The 17,237-nt window shown below is 40.1% G+C and overlaps 1 protein-coding gene across 3 annotated transcripts in view; it reads left to right on the top strand.

The window, feature by feature from the left end:
• Positions 1-17,237, top strand: part of lamb2 (laminin, beta 2 (laminin S)) — a 200,720-nt gene that overhangs the window by 86,387 nt on the left and 97,096 nt on the right. For all 3 annotated transcript variants that reach the window (XM_051921147.1, XM_051921148.1, XM_051921149.1), the window contains 2 exons: positions 11,527-11,600; positions 14,896-15,084. In XM_051921147.1, the coding sequence (XP_051777107.1) occupies positions 11,527-11,600; positions 14,896-15,084 (263 nt within the window). The remainder of the gene's footprint in view (positions 1-11,526; positions 11,601-14,895; positions 15,085-17,237) is intronic.

Here is a 17,237-nt window from a genome sequence, read left to right as displayed (position 1 = left end):
CATTTTAGTGGTCTCGCTTGTTAAGGTTCTCCAACCTTAATTGCTTATTTCAATCTTAAACTGCTGCATTCAGTGTTTTAATTGCTCCTTATTAGCAATAAGATGTAAAACAGGGGTAGGCAACGTCGGTCCTGGTGAGCCGCAGTGGCTACAGGTTTTCATTCAACCCAATTGCTTAATTAGAAACCAATCATTGCCAATCTCAGACCTTATTTAATTTTATGGCTTGTTAGTCTGTGCAATGTAAGGCTTTTATATCGTAGATTTTTTTCCTTTCCAAGGATATCATCCAAATGATTTGAAGCCTAAAACAGATCATTTTCAGTCTGTCACATTTTTCTATTAAGTGTTTTATTAAATCAAACCGTGCATGATGAACACACACAGATGTAATTGGAAAAAAGCTAGCTGGAGAACTGCTGGCTGCTTTGTCTTTTACATCTTATTGCTAATAAGGAGCAATTAAAACACTGAATGCAGCAGTTTAAGATTGAAATAAGCAATTAAGGTTGGAGAACCTTAACAAGCGAGACCACTAAAATGAAGCATTAAAATGTCACTTAAGCAATATGTGCTTCATCAGCAATAATTGAGTTCTCGTTAAGGAACTGGGTTGGAACAAAAACCTGCACATACTGTGGCACTCCAGGACCGACGTTGCCTACCCCTGGTCTAGCCAATCTGTGGACAAATTCAAAACATTAATCAAAAACCAAACACCTTAATACTACAAAGCAAGTTTGTTAACCAGGAAAAGTTTTTTTATCAAGAATCACACAGCAACAATACAATACAATTTATTTTTGTATAGCCCAAAATCACATAAGAAGTGCTGCAACAAGCTTTAACAGGCCCTGCCACTTGACAGCCCCCCAGCCTTGACTCTCTAAGAAGACAAGGAAAAACTCCCAAAAAAAAAACCCTTCTAGGGAAAAAGTGGAAGAAACTTTGGGAAAGGTAGTTCAAAGAGAAACCCCTTTCCAGGTGGGTTGGGAATGCAGTGGGTGTCAAAAAGAAGGGGGTCAATACAATACACAGAACAAAACACAAGTAATCCTCAATCCCTAAAGCCTAAAAGTGCAACGATTTTATGTTACGTTTTTTTGTCACGCTTTAAATAGGGATTATTTTAAAACCTACATACAGTATACAGTATATGTTTGGTATCATTCTTTTCAGAATGTATTGAACTTTAAGGTGATGTTGTTAGATTTTCAGATTCTTATTCCATTTTTAAATTATAAACTAAAAAATATCAAAAACTTACGTACCGCGAGACGAGACTTTATGCCAGGAGATTTAACCACTTCCGGGGCCAGAAATAAAAGACAAAGAGTAGATGTTCGAAGTGCCATGCGAGATGCAGATCACACGGCAGCAGCAGCAAGCCAGCAGCTGACTGAGCAAAGAGGATGTAAAAAAAAAAAACTGTATTTGTTTCCCACTGTATCACTTTTTAAGAGGGGGTTTCAGAGGAGCGACCGCATCTCCTTGGGGTGCTTTCAACCCCCCTCTTCACAACGTGAGTGGCAGAGATGCGAAGTGGGTGCATGCAGGGGAAACCCCCTACTACATATAATAGTGCAATAGAAACAACACTATTTTATCAAATCTTGGATACCAGTAAGTGTAAGGAAGTGACCTTTATACTCTTGACCCCTAATGACACATCAGCCATGACCCTGGATACCACCCCTAGCAATGGCATAGCAACTGCTACAACAAATCTCCACAAAATCAAGGCACCCAAGGTACGAAAAATAAATGGTGTCAAACATAAGATTAACAATTATTCAGCATCTCCATAACCCTTTCTAGAAGAAATCATAAGTCAAAATTGAATTTTTCAAATATAATAGCAGAGGTATACTTTATTTTTAACATTTTAGGAGTTCTCATAAAAAGTTAATGAACCAAGCCATTAATCAAAGTGGCAACCAGCAATGCAAACACAGTTGGTGTCGAAAGAAGTTGTGAAATAATTATAACAACTTTAAACAAATACTTTTCAAATATTTTTTTGAATGACAAAAATATATTAAAACTCCCCAAACAGAGCACAAATGTCAAAAAAAAGGACCCAGTTCTGAATAGATAGAAAATAGTATTTATTCACATGTAATAAAATGCTAAACGATATAATTCTTTATGTGTTTACTATGCTGTAAATATATCATTTTGTAATATGGACAAATCAGACAATTTCAATATTTAATGTTAGAATGTGTACTTAAAATCTCTTATTTCTGGTACTCATGGTGACATTTGAATGTTAAAAGTGTTCAAGTGAGGTTTATTATTATTATTATTATACCATAACAATCTCAAACCAGCTTAAGCCAGTTTAGGACTGGGGGCGGAACTTATCCTGGCAAGCACCCACCCTGTGTGAGCCAACAATCCATTACAGGGACTGAAGCACACACCTCCACTCTCACAGGGGCCAGTCTGCAATCAGCAATTCACTGCTTTGGGGATCTGGGAAGAGAACTTGAGTGCCCAGAATAAACCTACACAGACGTGGAGAGAATGTGCTCACTTCAGACAGGGCTCAAAAAAATAAAGGATGTTGGATCTGTGTGGCAGCAGTGCAACCCTCTTACTGCTAAAGAATGTTTATAATTATTTTAAATTCTGTCTTTTTAATCCATATAACTAGATGATACACTTCAAGGCTGAGGTGGTACATGAACTTTTAGCTGCCATTAATGGATAACTTATTAAGAATTTGTAATGACTCCACTGAGTCTGTCTACAGGATTTATAGTGTTTGAAAAAGCAGCCCACTGAGGTTCATTCAGTGGTTTCTCAAATGTTTCCTTTTCAAAGATTTTGATGGTTCAGACCAAAGTAAAGCCCGTGGTTAAAGGGCTGTTTGTGTATTGGGAGCCTGTTGTATTTGTATGCTACAAAGAAAAACCTGAGGAAACTGAAACTAAAAAAGCATTTCCTTAGGTAAACATCACCTTAAAGAGCATTTCTTTCTCTAAAGAGTCCCCTGTGTATCAGGAGGAAATCCCAAATTAATTTACTATATATATAATATAAATGCAGTATATATATTGGATTCAGAAAGTATTCAGTTACCTTCACTTTCTACACACTTTATTGTGCTGTAGATTTCATTTTAAATGGATAAATTTGTAATTTTTATCCAACAATCTACACTCAATAATCCATAATGACAAAATGATAACATGATTGGAAATGTTTGCAAATTTGCTACAAATGAGAAAATGAAATCTCTCATTCATATAAGTATTCAATACTTTGTAGAAGCCCCTTTGGCAGCACTTCTGACATCAGGTCTTCTTGGCTAAGTCTTTATAAACTTTGAACGCCTAGAGTTGGGCCGTTTATCCTACTCTTCCTGGCAGATCCTGTCAAGCTCCATTGGGCTGGATGGAAAGCGTTGTAAACTGCCATCTTCTGGTCTCTTCACAGATCTTCTATGGGGCTTAAGCCAGTACTTTGGCTGGGCAGTTGTCAAATTGGGTTCGAAGTTAATTTCTTTTTTATGAGCCAGGATCAGTGTCCCTTTCTTTCCACGCTTTCAGCAAGTTTACATGATAAACCTGCTTGCTTAGCCAATGATTCGGCTATTTAACCAAATAGTTGACAAGCCACTTCTCTCTCCTTAACTTCATGGAGGCCCTGCTAATGGGCCAAAACTTTAGAGCGAGAGTTGGGGTTGAGGACCAAGACGCAATCTCTGGGTCTGAACTCCTGAGAAGCCATGCTGCGCTCATAACATTGGGTCTGTGCTGTTTGCACCTTTTCCATGTTTTCTTTTAGTATAGGTCAAATCTACCATGTAATTGTGCAATATATTCCAGAGTATTTATGGAGGGAAGGACCTCTTCTTCCCATCCTTCCTTTAAGATATCCAAAATGCCCCAGTGTTGCTGTCCATAGAGTAACTCAAAAGTGGAAAACCCCAAAGAGGTCTGAGGTACCTCCCAATAGGCAAAAAGGATGAAGGAGAGTAACTGATCCCAGTTCCTTCTGTCCCCACTGACCACCTTGAGCAGCATTTGATTAGGGTTTGATTGAACTGTTCCATGACACCATCAGTTTGAGGAATGTACACTGCGCTCTTTAAGTGCTTGATCTTGAGTAATTTGGCAACTTCCCTGAATGTCTTCGAGGTGAAAGGTGTCCCCTGGTCTGTGAGGACTTCTATGGGGATGCCAACTAGTGCAAAGACCAGTACTAGTTCCTGTGAGATATCTCAATGTGATGGCCTTGGGATTACGAGTAGCTTAATCTACGAGCACTAAGATGTACTTATTTCCTCAAGCTGAGGGTTCCAGGGGTCCTACGATATTGACCCCAATTTGTCTGAAGGGAATATCAATCAGGGAAAGGGAAATCAGAGGAGTACGGTCCGTCCTAGGAGGAATCTGATGCAACTGGCACTCTGGACCTGAGAATTAAGGCAAAAACTGAGTGACATTATATTAATGAGCTTTCAAGGCCAGTACTAAAAGTGCCAGAGAGCCGGCCGAATCCTGGTTATCAAATGAGAACACCATCAACAGACACTTGGACATAAATCCAGCATATGCAGACTTAAGTGAACATATTCATAATAAACAAGACTTTACAAGCAATAATACCCCCCCCCCCCCCCCCTGGTCACACTGACTTAGCCACCTCCCCCCCCACACACACGTAATTTTTTGCTATATATTGCCTTTGATTCTTGTAAGTCTAAGCATTATCCTGTGATGAAGACCCCTGGTAGGGGTTGAAAGCTCAGGAATAAAAACTACTTTATGATACGTGATTCATTTTTCTCCCTTTGTGGATCTCCAGCTGCAAATATATATATATATATATATATATATATATATATATATATATATATATACTGTACATACAGTAGTTCAATAGACCAGAAGTGTCATCATTGGAGGCCTGCTTGTAAATCATTCTTTCTGCACAGGGAGGTAGAAGAGAAGCATTAGATGACAGTGCCAACTTCAGGCTCAGAGGGTAATTACTATCAAATGAGCCAAAAGGTTGTATCCCAATTGCATGTGTGACAATATACATGTGCACTGTATATATTGTAAATGAGAGGCAAACACAAACATAAGGGTTTGGGGAAACTGTCCCAGTATACTTGAAAAGTTAGTAGGGTTGGTGGTTTTTACAGACAGGAGTCCAAAACAGAACTGACAGACAATGAGATATGGTGAATGTATATAACTGAAAAACAGGAAGAGGAGGGATCTTGTGACCGGAACCAGAAATTACTTTATCAGGTGGTGATGTCTGGTGATGTGGAAATTGCGTTATTAGGAGGTGGGATCTTCTGCTGGTCTGCAAAGGGAGAAAAGAGAGAAGCATCAGAGGACAATGCTAATCCCTGGTTTGGCGGATAAACACATACATTCAAGCCTGTAACAGATGTGTACATGTGATTATCTATCTATCTATCTATCTATCTATCTATCTATCTATCTATCTATCTATCTATCTATCTATCTATCTATCTAGTATATAATGTATATACAGTGCTTTTCAAAAATGTATTTCAAAAAACTGTATAAGACAGAAACACATTCCACACATTACTGGATAGAGAAAAGTACCAGTGAATGCCACAGAGCGCTGTTTCTCGTTTATAGTTTAGTAGCATTTCCACTTAGAGGTCCGGCGTTACCTGAACGGCACCATTCTAGGACAATGGATTGGAAGAGGTGGACAACAAGATGTTGCTCATCGTCTATGGCCTCTCAGGTCTCCAGACCTTACCCCCTGTGATATCTATCTACGGGGGTACATTAGAGAAAGAGTGTTTGTTCCACCTATGCCCGTTAATCTTCAAGATTTGTCACATTGAGGAAGCTGTGAATTCAGTAACTAGGGACCAGTTGACTTGTGTGTGGCAAGAAATGGTCTACCATTTTGCATGCACCCTCAAGGATCATAGGACCAAACTTTGAACTTTCCTCTATCCAGTGATGAGCAGAACATTTTTGAAATCTGCTCTTTCATTTTGAATAGCCCTGTATATACAGTATATATGAAAATATATTAAAATTCATAAAGTAAAGATAATGCATGTCCAGTACTCATAAAGAGTTAAAGGTGGAAATGTACACTAAAATAAACCATAAAAAATTAAAAATAGACACCAGTACATTCTGCAATGAGCTAAAAGAAATCCATGAAACGTTACCATACTGAGTTGATTTTGAGGGGATTTAAAAAGCCTGAGGCAGAAAGGTGACTCCATGTTATCAAACAAACTTCACTCCATGCTAGGACTGGCCCTGAGGGTGCGTATTAATTGATGACTTGGTGTTTCCCAGTCATCCGCCTTTCAAGTTCTTTGACAGTGTGTTCTTATTTTGCTTCAGTGTATCTGGAGAACAAAGAAATGAAAGCCTTTCAGGAAAAGTTTTACATGCTGCAAGGCGTGCAGTGTATAGTTCTGAGTGTGTTATAAATGGCTATCCTTTATAAATGTGACACTGACACCCAGAGGACATCTGTAACTCTTGTTCTTTCAATGTCTGGTCTCTGATCAGATGTCCATTTTGCCAAAAAGCAGCAGTACTGTGTGTCGATTATTCAATGCAGCTTTGCTTCTCCTGTAGGAATAAACAAATAAAGCAAACAAGGAATTGGCTTTAACTTGTTATAGTTGTAATAATAAATGGATCAAAGACTCTGAGATTAAGGGCAGTGTCCTAAAAAGATGCCCTGTAATGTCCAGCTGCTCTCTCAGTTTCTTTAGTCTCTCTCAGCCCCATAGCAGAGAACTTGGGCAGAGAAACTGAAAGGGTGGATCAAAAAGCAGTCTCTCCAGCAACGACATCATACAGAATTATTAAACAGAAACAATGCTACTGTTTCCCTATGGAAATGGTCAACATTTCCATAATGATCAACATAAATAAAGATGTGTTATGGCAAACAAGAAACAAAATTATACAAGAGAAGAAGACAATGCTAATGAACAGAATATTTCAAGAATGTATGGGTAGAAGTCATGATAAGAATGAAGAAAAACTGTAAGAGCTGGGAAGTGGCATAACATGAAGAGCTAGATGATTGGGTAAATGGAATAATCAACCAAGAAGTGTAAGATTTATGTGACAATAAGTGCAGACAAGTGGTTTAAGGTGGAGGATGCACAAAAAAACTATAAAATGAGATGATTATAGTAAACATGATAACAGTGTGGGAATTATTTTAAAAAACAAGCACAGTGTGTGATAAAGGTGTTATAAGAACTCACGTGTTATGGTGTGTTAAGAACAGCAAACTCAAAATGATCTTGGAAACTATTATGAATAGAAAAGGAGTATAGAGTGAAATAAATAAAGAGAGAAGAGTCCTAAACTATTGTTAATGGGTCTTAAGTAATGGATATTAGACAAATAAAAAGTGACTGTTATCAAGTTCTCTGACTTGACTCTTGGTTTCTACGGCTGATGGTTTTCACACTCAAACCTGTCTGACTTTATAGGAGTGAGTCACACACTAGTTTTTCTCGGTCATTGGGTGTGTCACACTTGGCGAGTGGCTTCATGGGAGTGTGCACCACTGGCTACCTTAGATTTGCTAAGATTATGTAAATGAAAGCCACAACTGAAAATCGCTGGTAAAGTCGTCTTAAATGTAACAAAGGCTTTGCTCTAAGTCAATGTAGCCCCACTACTTTGTGCTGGTACATTTCAGTCCTGGCAGTAAGCCCTCCAGAATTACTGATTTTTATACATAAACTAGACAAAGAACCCGTTTCGACGACGTAAGATGAAACGGGCACGAGTGGAATAGTATAATATATAATAAGTATAAGCACCACAAACCTGATATAGGTGTATTGAATGAATGCGTAATTAGGCCTCAAGCTGTAGTCGAAATCGCCTTTCAGGCCTCTAGAGCTTTAATCGAAGTCTCCTTTCTCTTTGAATTTTTGTGGCCGTAGTCGCCTTTCTCTTTGAATTTTCGCGGTCGTAAATCCGCCGCCTGCCGCAATGTCGGTCTCGTAAGGTTTTTCGGGCAACTGCGCAGAAGGCGACTGCGCATTCGGCTTTGGTCATGCGCAGAAGGCGATGTGCGCAGAAGGTGACTGTGCATTCCGCACCACAAACCTGATATAGGTGTATTGAATGAATGTGTAATTAGGCCTCGAGCTGTAGTCGAAATCGCCTTTCAGGCCTCTAGAGCTTTAATCGAAGTCGCCTTTCTTTCTCTTTGAATTTTCGCAGCCGTAGTCGCCTTTCTCTTTGAATTTTCACGGCCGTAAATCTGCCGCCTGCCACGATGTCGGTCTCGTAAGGTTTTTCGGGCAGCTGCGCAGAAGGCGACTGCGCATTCGGCTTCGGACATGCGCAGAAGGTGACGTGCGCAGAAGGCGACTGTGCATTCGCCTTCTGCGCAGCTGCCCGAAAAACCTTACGAGACCGACATCGCGGCAGGCGGACAGATGTGAGTGAGTGAGTGAGTGAGGAGACTGGCGAATTATGTATTAAGATTGTAGTAAAGTTGTGTCTGATATCTTTGGATAGGTATTTTTTAAGTTCCCCAACAATCTAGAATGCATATGAATTCTAAAGCAGCTGCATCTTTGTAGTCTGCCTAGAAATATGAATTTATCTGAAGTAATTCTTCTGCCATTTTCTTGATCCGTCTTCATCCATTACTGGGAACCTGAAATCTGTCTACCCCAAGAGCACTGAGGTCTAGTCAGGAGCCGTCACTGGACAGAATGCCAGTCCATTGCAGGGAAACTCTTATGCTCATGGATTCTTGGGACCCGATTTAATACTTAGTAGTGCAGGGTGCTGTTTTCATGCTGCAGATGGGACTGAAGTTGGTTTTGTTAGAAAGCAGAATGGAAACTTTAGAAAAGGAGAATTAACAGCATTAAGTCCGACACTGCCATTTATCTTGTGCTTCTAATTTTAGCATTCTGTTTTATAAGGCGTCCGCTTGTGCAACATGTCAGCTTTGTATTGCTAATGTCATTTCTTAGGTTGAGCCATCCATGTTCAAACAGGGGTTAGCGTGAAGTGCTTTACTTACAGAGCCTCAGAGCTAGAGAAGAGAAAAGGAGGAGTACAGAACGCTGATGAACAATTGACTGGAGAGAGGCCTGCTCTGAACAGAGGTTCAACCAAAACTGGGCCACTGTGCAATATTAGGGTTTGCGTTTGCAGGCGTAACAGAAGACGAGCAAACGCAATAGCATGTGTTAAATTTGCAACTCAGAAATACACGATTTAGAAAAGCTTCAGAATAACATGAAATCAGTGCATGGTATTTAAGCTTATGTCCTCCACTCACCTTCTTCAATTGTCATTGTGTGGCATTATTATTTTTATTATTATTAATAATAACAATAAGAATATTTACAGATATCTCAAAGGTCATTTTAAGATATTGTGGCCACCAGGGCATGCCGGACCCCAGACACAATTGCACCACACACGTCCCGGATTCAAAACAGGCTGGCCAAATTTCCGAAATCACAGATTGGGACAGCCACTATTTCGAGCAACTAAAAAAAAAGATGTTAAAGAACTAAGGAAGACAAAAAATTAGATCATTTTAATCAAATAATTATATATATAAACATGTATAATCTAAACATATAAGTATGTAAATAAGTACATATATAGAAGAGAACATATACAAAACTAGCTGTGTAAGCCCGTGCTGTAAAAATCCCGAGGTCCTAGAAACAATTGAAATCGTCAGAAAAAAACTGAAATGCAGAGATGTCAGGTAATTGAAAGGAACTACTTTGGGCGTCTCTCTCCTAGGAGGTTTTGTGTCACCAATGTGCTCGCATCGTTTGTGTGTTAGCAGCTAAGCGACTGTCTTTCTTCGGAGGTTTCGTTTTGCCGGCGTGCTCACCTCGCTTGTGTATTAGCGGTGGGAGGAAAAGTAAAAGGGATACCGTTTTTTCGGCATGCTCGCCTCGCTTCTGTATTAGCTGTTAAGTGAGTGACACTTTCTTCAGAGGTTTCACTTTGCCGATGTGCTGGCCTCACTTGCGTATCCTCTGAGGTGGAGCCCTTAGCCCGACTCCACCTCTCACTTCCGGGCTGTACAGACAGACAGACACACTTGCACGCGTGGACGTTTATATACAAGATAGTCACAGAAGTACAGGTATGTTTCACATAACTTGTAACATGTTTTATGTTTCATATAATACAACATGATATATGTAAACAGAATGCAGATATACTGATACAATCTACCTTGTTAGTGAAAATGTCTTCATCAGTATCACTTCAATTACAAAACAAATTACACACGAGCACAAGCAGCCATGATGAGCACGAGAAACATACGACGACATGAGCACATGACATACACGAACACACACGATTCAAACACTCGGATTCATCTGACAGTTACAAATTTTATTCATAAAAGGTGGTATGCCAGGCTGTTGAACTCAGAAAAGTCTCGCTCAAGTCAGGATGTCTGGTAACTCAGGTTCAAAATGAACTGTTTAGGAAAATATCTTCATAGAGGCCTTATCCACATCCAAATCAATGCAAGTTCTTTCTTTCTTTCTTTCTTTCTTTCTTTCTTTCTTTCTTTCTTTCTTTCTTTCTTTCTTTCTTTTTCAACCTGGACTCAGTAGTACTTTCAGAGTACTTCAGGTGTAACAGCATTGCCACCAAAAGCACTTCAAACTCAGGCAGAACTTTCATAGGACAGACAAATGTCCTTCTGGCATTCCCCTGGAGACACCCAAGTACCCTAACAGGGCTTCCCATTAGGGGTACAGCTACTTGTACAAATGGGAGCTCCACCAGAGAGATGCTGCCACCTAGTGTATTGGTGGAATACACAGCCCCGGTTCTCCCTCTGTATTTCTATTGTTATTGAACCGTAATGTCCATCCATCCTTCTGTTATAAAGGCTTCCCATCTGGGGTGTTAGCCAACCTGTTGCATCTGCAGTTCACATTTAGTAATACCTGAAACACATTTTCTAGATATCTCAAAATGTGTTCCTTAACATGTTTGCACAGTTTTAAGAGATTGGGTTTGATGGTATGAGTAATGGGAGGGTGGAATGAAGCAAGGCTGGTAAAAGAGCTTGCTGTTGTGTAAGGGGCACCCTCCCACATTCTTGTAGAAGTCCAATTGGCTTCTGGGGCCAAAAAAGCTCTTCTGATCCTTTGGCTGAAAGGGCTTTTCTGCTGACTCAGGAAGGATGAGCCATTGAGAGGTTGGACATTTGTTGGGTGGACTGAAAACTACACTACAGTATGAGTGAGTGAACAGTAAGTGTGCTCTGTGATGGACTGGCACTCCATTTCAGGTTGGTTCCTACCTTGTGGCCAATGCTGCAAAACTCTGAAATTGATTTAAACAGAAAACTAGATGGATGGTTTTTTGAGGCAATGGAGACTGGCTGCTTCTTAGGTCGCTTCCCTACAAGAAGCTTCCATGGCATTATTTTAAAGAGAGCATCATCTTGATGAACATGGGAACATTGCTTTTGTCATTTTTAATGTTTTTTTTTTTTTCAAAACAGGGAAGTCTGAAGTTAGCATCCAACTGGACCTGGAAGCAGAATTCCACTTTACACACCTCATCATGACGTTCAAGGTAACCTTTGCTGGAGAGTGAATTAGATAGATAGATAGATAGATAGATAGATAGATAGATAGATAGATAGATAGATAGATAGATAGATAGATAGATAGATAGATAGATAGATAGATAGATAGATAGATAGATAGATAGATAGATAGATAGATAGATAGATAGATAGATAGATAGATAGATAGATAGATAGATAGATAGATAGATACTTACTTACTTACTTACTTACTTTATTAATCCCAGGGGGAAATTCACATATTCCAGCAGCAAAAATATTAAATTAAAGAGTAATAAAAAATGCAGATAAAAAAACAGACAATAACTTGAATAATGTTCAACGTTTACCCCCTCTGGTGGAATTAAAGAGTTGCATAGTTTGGGGGAGGAATGATCTTCTCAGTCTGTCAGTGGAGCAGGACAGTGACAGCAGTCTGTCACTGAAACTGCTCCTCTGTCTGGAGATGACACTGTTTAATGGATGTAGTGGAATTAGAATGTAATGGAAGTTGCATTTTTACCAGATATTTTTTTGAATATTCTGGTTGTCTTCACTCAGATCTGCATCCTTCATAGAATGCAGGAATCAACCATCTTAGCCATTTAAGCCAAAAGAGAACTGACAATTGCGACGAGAACAGGCCATTCAGCCCAACAAACTTGTTCATCCTGTTCACATAGATTGTCCAAAATAACATCAGATCGAGATTTGAAAGTCCCCAAAGTCCTACTCTCCATCACACTACTTGGTACTTATTGCCATGTGAGAAACTTGAATATGCTTGTGTGAAAGCTGCCTCCAACAAGTTTCCAGCTGTGTCACCGTGTTCTTGTTGAAGAACTTATTTTAAAGTAACAGCTGGGATCCACTGTTCTAATTCATTTTATAATTTCAAACCCTTCAATCATGTCACCTCTTAATGTTTGTTTGCTTAAACTGAGAAGGTTCAACTCTTCCAGTCTCTCCTCAAAGCTCACATCTCTTGGTCTCAGAGTCAGTCTAGTCACTCTTCTCTGGACTCTTTCTAGTGCTGCTCTGTCTCTTTTCTAATGTGGAGAACAAAACTGAATGCCGAACTCCAGGTGAGGCCTCACTGCACGCTATATAACTTAAGCATCACCTCCCTGGACTTGTACTCCACAACTCGTGAAATATAACCTAACATTCTGTTCACCTTCTGTACACTGACTGGATGTTGATAGTGATGAGTCCACTATGACTCCAAGGTCATTTTCATAAGATGTACACTATATTGCCAAAAGTATTGGGACACCCCTCCAAATCATTAAATTCCAGTATTCCAATCACTTCCATGGCCACAGGTGTATAAAATCAAGCACCTAGACATGCAGATGGCCACTACAAACCTTTGTGAAAGAACGGGTCGCTCTCAGGAGCTCAGTGAATTCACGCCTGGTACTGTGATGGGATGCCACCTGTGCAATAAGTCCATTCATGAAATTTCCTAGCTACTAAATATTCCACGATCAACTGTTAGTGGTATTATAGCAAAGGAGAAGCAATTGGGAACAATAGCAACACAGCCACGAAGTGGTAGGCCATGTCAAATCACAGAGTGGGGACAGCACATGCTGAGGTGCACAGTGGGCAGAAGTCGCCAGTTTTCTGCAGAGTTAATAACTACAGACCTCCAAAAGATCAAGAACAGTGCAGTGTAGAGAGCTTAATGGAATGGGTCTCCATGGCCGAGCAGCTGCACCCGAGCCTTACATCACCAAGTGCAATGCAAAGCGTCGGATGCAGTGGTGTAAAGCCCACCGTCCGCCACTGGACTCCAGAGCAGTGCAGACGTGTCCTCTGGAGTGATGAATCACGCAATCCAATGGACGAGTCTGCCAGAAGAACGGTACTTGCCTGACTGCATTGTTCCAAGTGTAAAGTTAGGTGGAGGGAGGATTATAGTGTGGGGTTGTTTTTCAGGGGTAGACTTGGCCCCTTAGTTCCAGTGAAAGGAACTCTTAATGCTTCAGCATATGAAACCATTTTGAACAATTTCATGCTGCCAACTTTGTGGTTACAGTTTGGGGATGGCAACATGACTGCGCAGCAGTACACAAAGCAAGGTCTATAAAGAAATGGATGAGCAACTTTGGTGTGGAGGAACTTGACTGGCCTGCACAGAGCCCTGACCTCAACCCGACAGACCACCTTTGGGAAGAATTAGAGCGGAGACTGCGAGCGAGCCAGGCCTTCTCATCCAACATCAGTGCCTGACCTCACAAATGCTCTCCTGGAAGAATGGTCACAAATTCCAATAAAACACTCCTACATTTTGTGGAAAGCCTTCCCAAAAGAGTTGAAGCTGTTATAGCTGCAAAGGGTGGGCCAACTCCATATTAAACTCTATATTAAGAATGGGATGTCATTATAGTTCATGTGTGTGTAAAGGCAGGTGTCCCAATACTTTTGGCAATATACTGTAGTGATCGTTTTAATAACATGTACTTTCAAGTTTCATACCCTCCCGTTGTGTATTCAAATTTAACATTTTTACTTATTACATGTAATATTTTACATTTACTTACATTAAATTTAATCTATCACACATTTGCTCAAGCCTGTATGCTGGTCAAGTCTCTCTGTAACAATTAGCTGATTCTACATTATCTACCCGTCCTTCTAGTTTGGCATCATTTGCAAACTTAACCACCTTGTTGATTATGTTCCTGTCTAGATCTTAACTAACTGTGCTTCTCACCACAATAGTGTCTTCTTTGTAGTGGGCTCAATTCATTTGAGTCTTACAATATACAAATAAAATTGAAAAGTAGTTTTAAGATTCATGGATCCAAAAATGTTTGACCAAAATTCGACATGTTAATTTGACCTCAGTTCAGTAAAAGATTTTCTTAACAAATCTGACTCTGTCAGTTTAATGGACGTCTTGGGTTTACATTGTCCTGTTGCCCCTTCCATAAATTCTTTTCACCTCAGGGGTGTTAGATTTGTTTACATCTTCAGATCACCAGTGACCAGATGTAAAGTTATATTTATAAATGTTATATTTTGTCTGAGCATATATTTCTGCTAATTATACCCTGGACGTTTTGTAGGTTTTGAAGTTTGAAGATCACATTTACAACATTTCCTTTATAATGTATGGTGTTTCCTTACTGAGATTGCTTGTAAGATATCATCAGTTATGACTTTGTCCTGGAGAGCAGAAATGTGGTGTTATTATGGATTTCATCTCTTACTGATTGGAGTTTTAAACTTCTGAGTTTATCTGGTGCTCAATACAAAACAAATTAATTTGACTTGAATTATTTCTATCAACAGACCTTCCGACCAGCTGCCATGCTGATTGAGCGTTCTGCAGATTTTGGGCGTACCTGGCAGGTCTATCGCTATTTTGCATACGACTGCCCATCAGTCTTCCCTGGAATTTCACAGGGTCCCCTCCGCAAAGTCAATGATGTCTTCTGTGAGTCACGCTACTCAGACATTGAGCCGTCTACTGAGGGTGAGGTGAGTGAGAGACTTGACTGGATGGGAATGCCGCCCTCCCAGGTACCTGTACACTGGTGTTCTTTGGCCACAAGAGTAGGACTCCAACCATCTTGCACACAGCAGTTTAGTCTGTAATGTTAAGGTATAAAGAAGATAGCTCTGCAAGCCACCCCCTCATCTGTTTTTAGCTCTCGTACCCTTTATTTTCTGGGTGATCTATGGCTTCTCATACTGTATTTATCAGACTTGTTTGTTTTGAAGTTTTGCTACTACGTCATGTGCAAAAGGGCAGGCACTGCATTAGAGGTGAAGATAAACATTGAGTGGACAAAGTGGCCAGATGGTGAACTCATCAGTGTCACATTATTTACAAGGTAACATGATTGCAATTATGTTTGCATTAACAAGTTTTTGCTGAAGTGCGGATGAAAATTAGTGCTAACTGCTGCTTTCCATCCTGGTATCTGTATGTTCCAAATAGCGTGGCCTGCATGCCAACACCTGCACCCCAGAAATCAGTGCAGAAGACAATTGCTCTTAGTTTTAATGTAACATGGATGAGAACATTTGGCAATCACTTCAGTGACAACTTCACGCTGTGGGTGTCTGTTGGCATCAGTGGGCACCTCTTGGGAGTGCTTATTTACAGAACACAAAATCTGACCATGAAAGTATTTACAACAGTTTCAAATCAGTTCTTATATTCTTGTGACTTGAGTGCCCAGCAAAATCAGACACCAAGATTTAAGGGCTTCACAGCACTTTGCATTTACCGTATATACTCACGTATAATTCGGGTCTTGAAATCCAAAAAATCGATCATAAAATCAGACCTGACGTATATGCCCGTTCAAAAATATGACACATCTTCTTGCCTACTCCAATCTCGCACCAGTTTCTCAGACACATCGAATTTTGTTGCAGCAGCGCAGTTACCAATTTCTTTCGCTACTTCAACGACTTTTAATTTAAAACCAGCTTCATATTTTCTTCTGATCGATCGCTCCATCGTAGATAAGGGATGCTCTTACGATAAAGGGTATCCTTCAATAAGGGGGCGCATAAAAAGGCGACCTTCAAAAGGGCGACCTCAATTGGGTGCTGTGAATTAAAGGCGCGCGTAAATAAAAGCGAGCTTCAAAAGGGCGACCTCAATTGAGCGAATATTCTTGCTTTCGCCTTTTTATACGTTCAATCATTGCCTTTATCTAATAAATTTTCTGTAATAATTTTGTGACGTTTGCCTTTATTCGCTGCGCCCAATTGAGGTCGCCGTTTTGAAGCTCGCCTTTTTGTGCGCACCCTTATTGAATAGAACCACAATGAAGGTGTATGAGGGTGTGAGATCCAAAAAACACATAAGCAGTGCAAACGTCACTTCGGAATAGTTTGGGTATTACCGCGTGGTCACGCAGGCACAATACATAAAAAAAGGCCGTGTGCACCGTGGTTACTCTCTCAGGTGGGCATTAGCATATCAGAATCTCTTGGACCAATAGCGTGAGTTTTCCGCATTCAACTTATATGACCGACATTATAAAATACCAGAAATTATACGGTAAAATCAAGTCCTGACCTATCCATGGGAGAACTTAAACGTGAGTGTATACGGTATTTACTTGACTGACACTTTTATCCAAAGTGACTTACAACATCTGAGATACAGTTGGTTACATTTCTTTTGTTTTTCCATTTGGAGCAGAGGTGAATGAAGTAACACAGTGTCAGTGGTGGGTTCTGAACGCACAACCTCATGGTTTGAAGTCCAAAGCCTTAAGCACTGCACTGCACTGCACCACACTGCCTGCTCTTTAGAAAGTATGATTAGCTGAGCCTTCACACGGGTTTCCCAGCAAACTGGAGTCATTCCAATTCCTAATTGGGATTTACTTTTCTGTTTTGTAAAAAAACCGGAGTGTAAAGGGCTCACAATCTCAAATTTTGCAGCATAGCTACTTGCTTTGGTACTTCTTGAAAGATAGCTGGATAGTCTCTTTGGAAAGAAATTTAGAACTGGGGTTCTTCTCTCTTCCTAGTCTTTGTATCTCCCTTATACCGCACATTTCTTACCAGTGCTGCCCCTAGCCAAATTGGGGCCTTAAGTGGAAGCCGTCTCTCTTCTAGTTAACAGGAAATTATCACAACAGGTAACTGTCAACAAAGTTAATTTG

The sequence above is a fragment of the Erpetoichthys calabaricus genome, chromosome 18 (genome assembly GCF_900747795.2).
Source record: "Erpetoichthys calabaricus chromosome 18, fErpCal1.3, whole genome shotgun sequence".
In the NCBI taxonomy this organism is placed as follows: domain Eukaryota; kingdom Metazoa; phylum Chordata; class Cladistia; order Polypteriformes; family Polypteridae; genus Erpetoichthys; species Erpetoichthys calabaricus.
The sequence above is the reverse complement of the archived record's forward strand: the minus strand, read 5'-3'. Positions and strand labels throughout refer to the sequence as shown.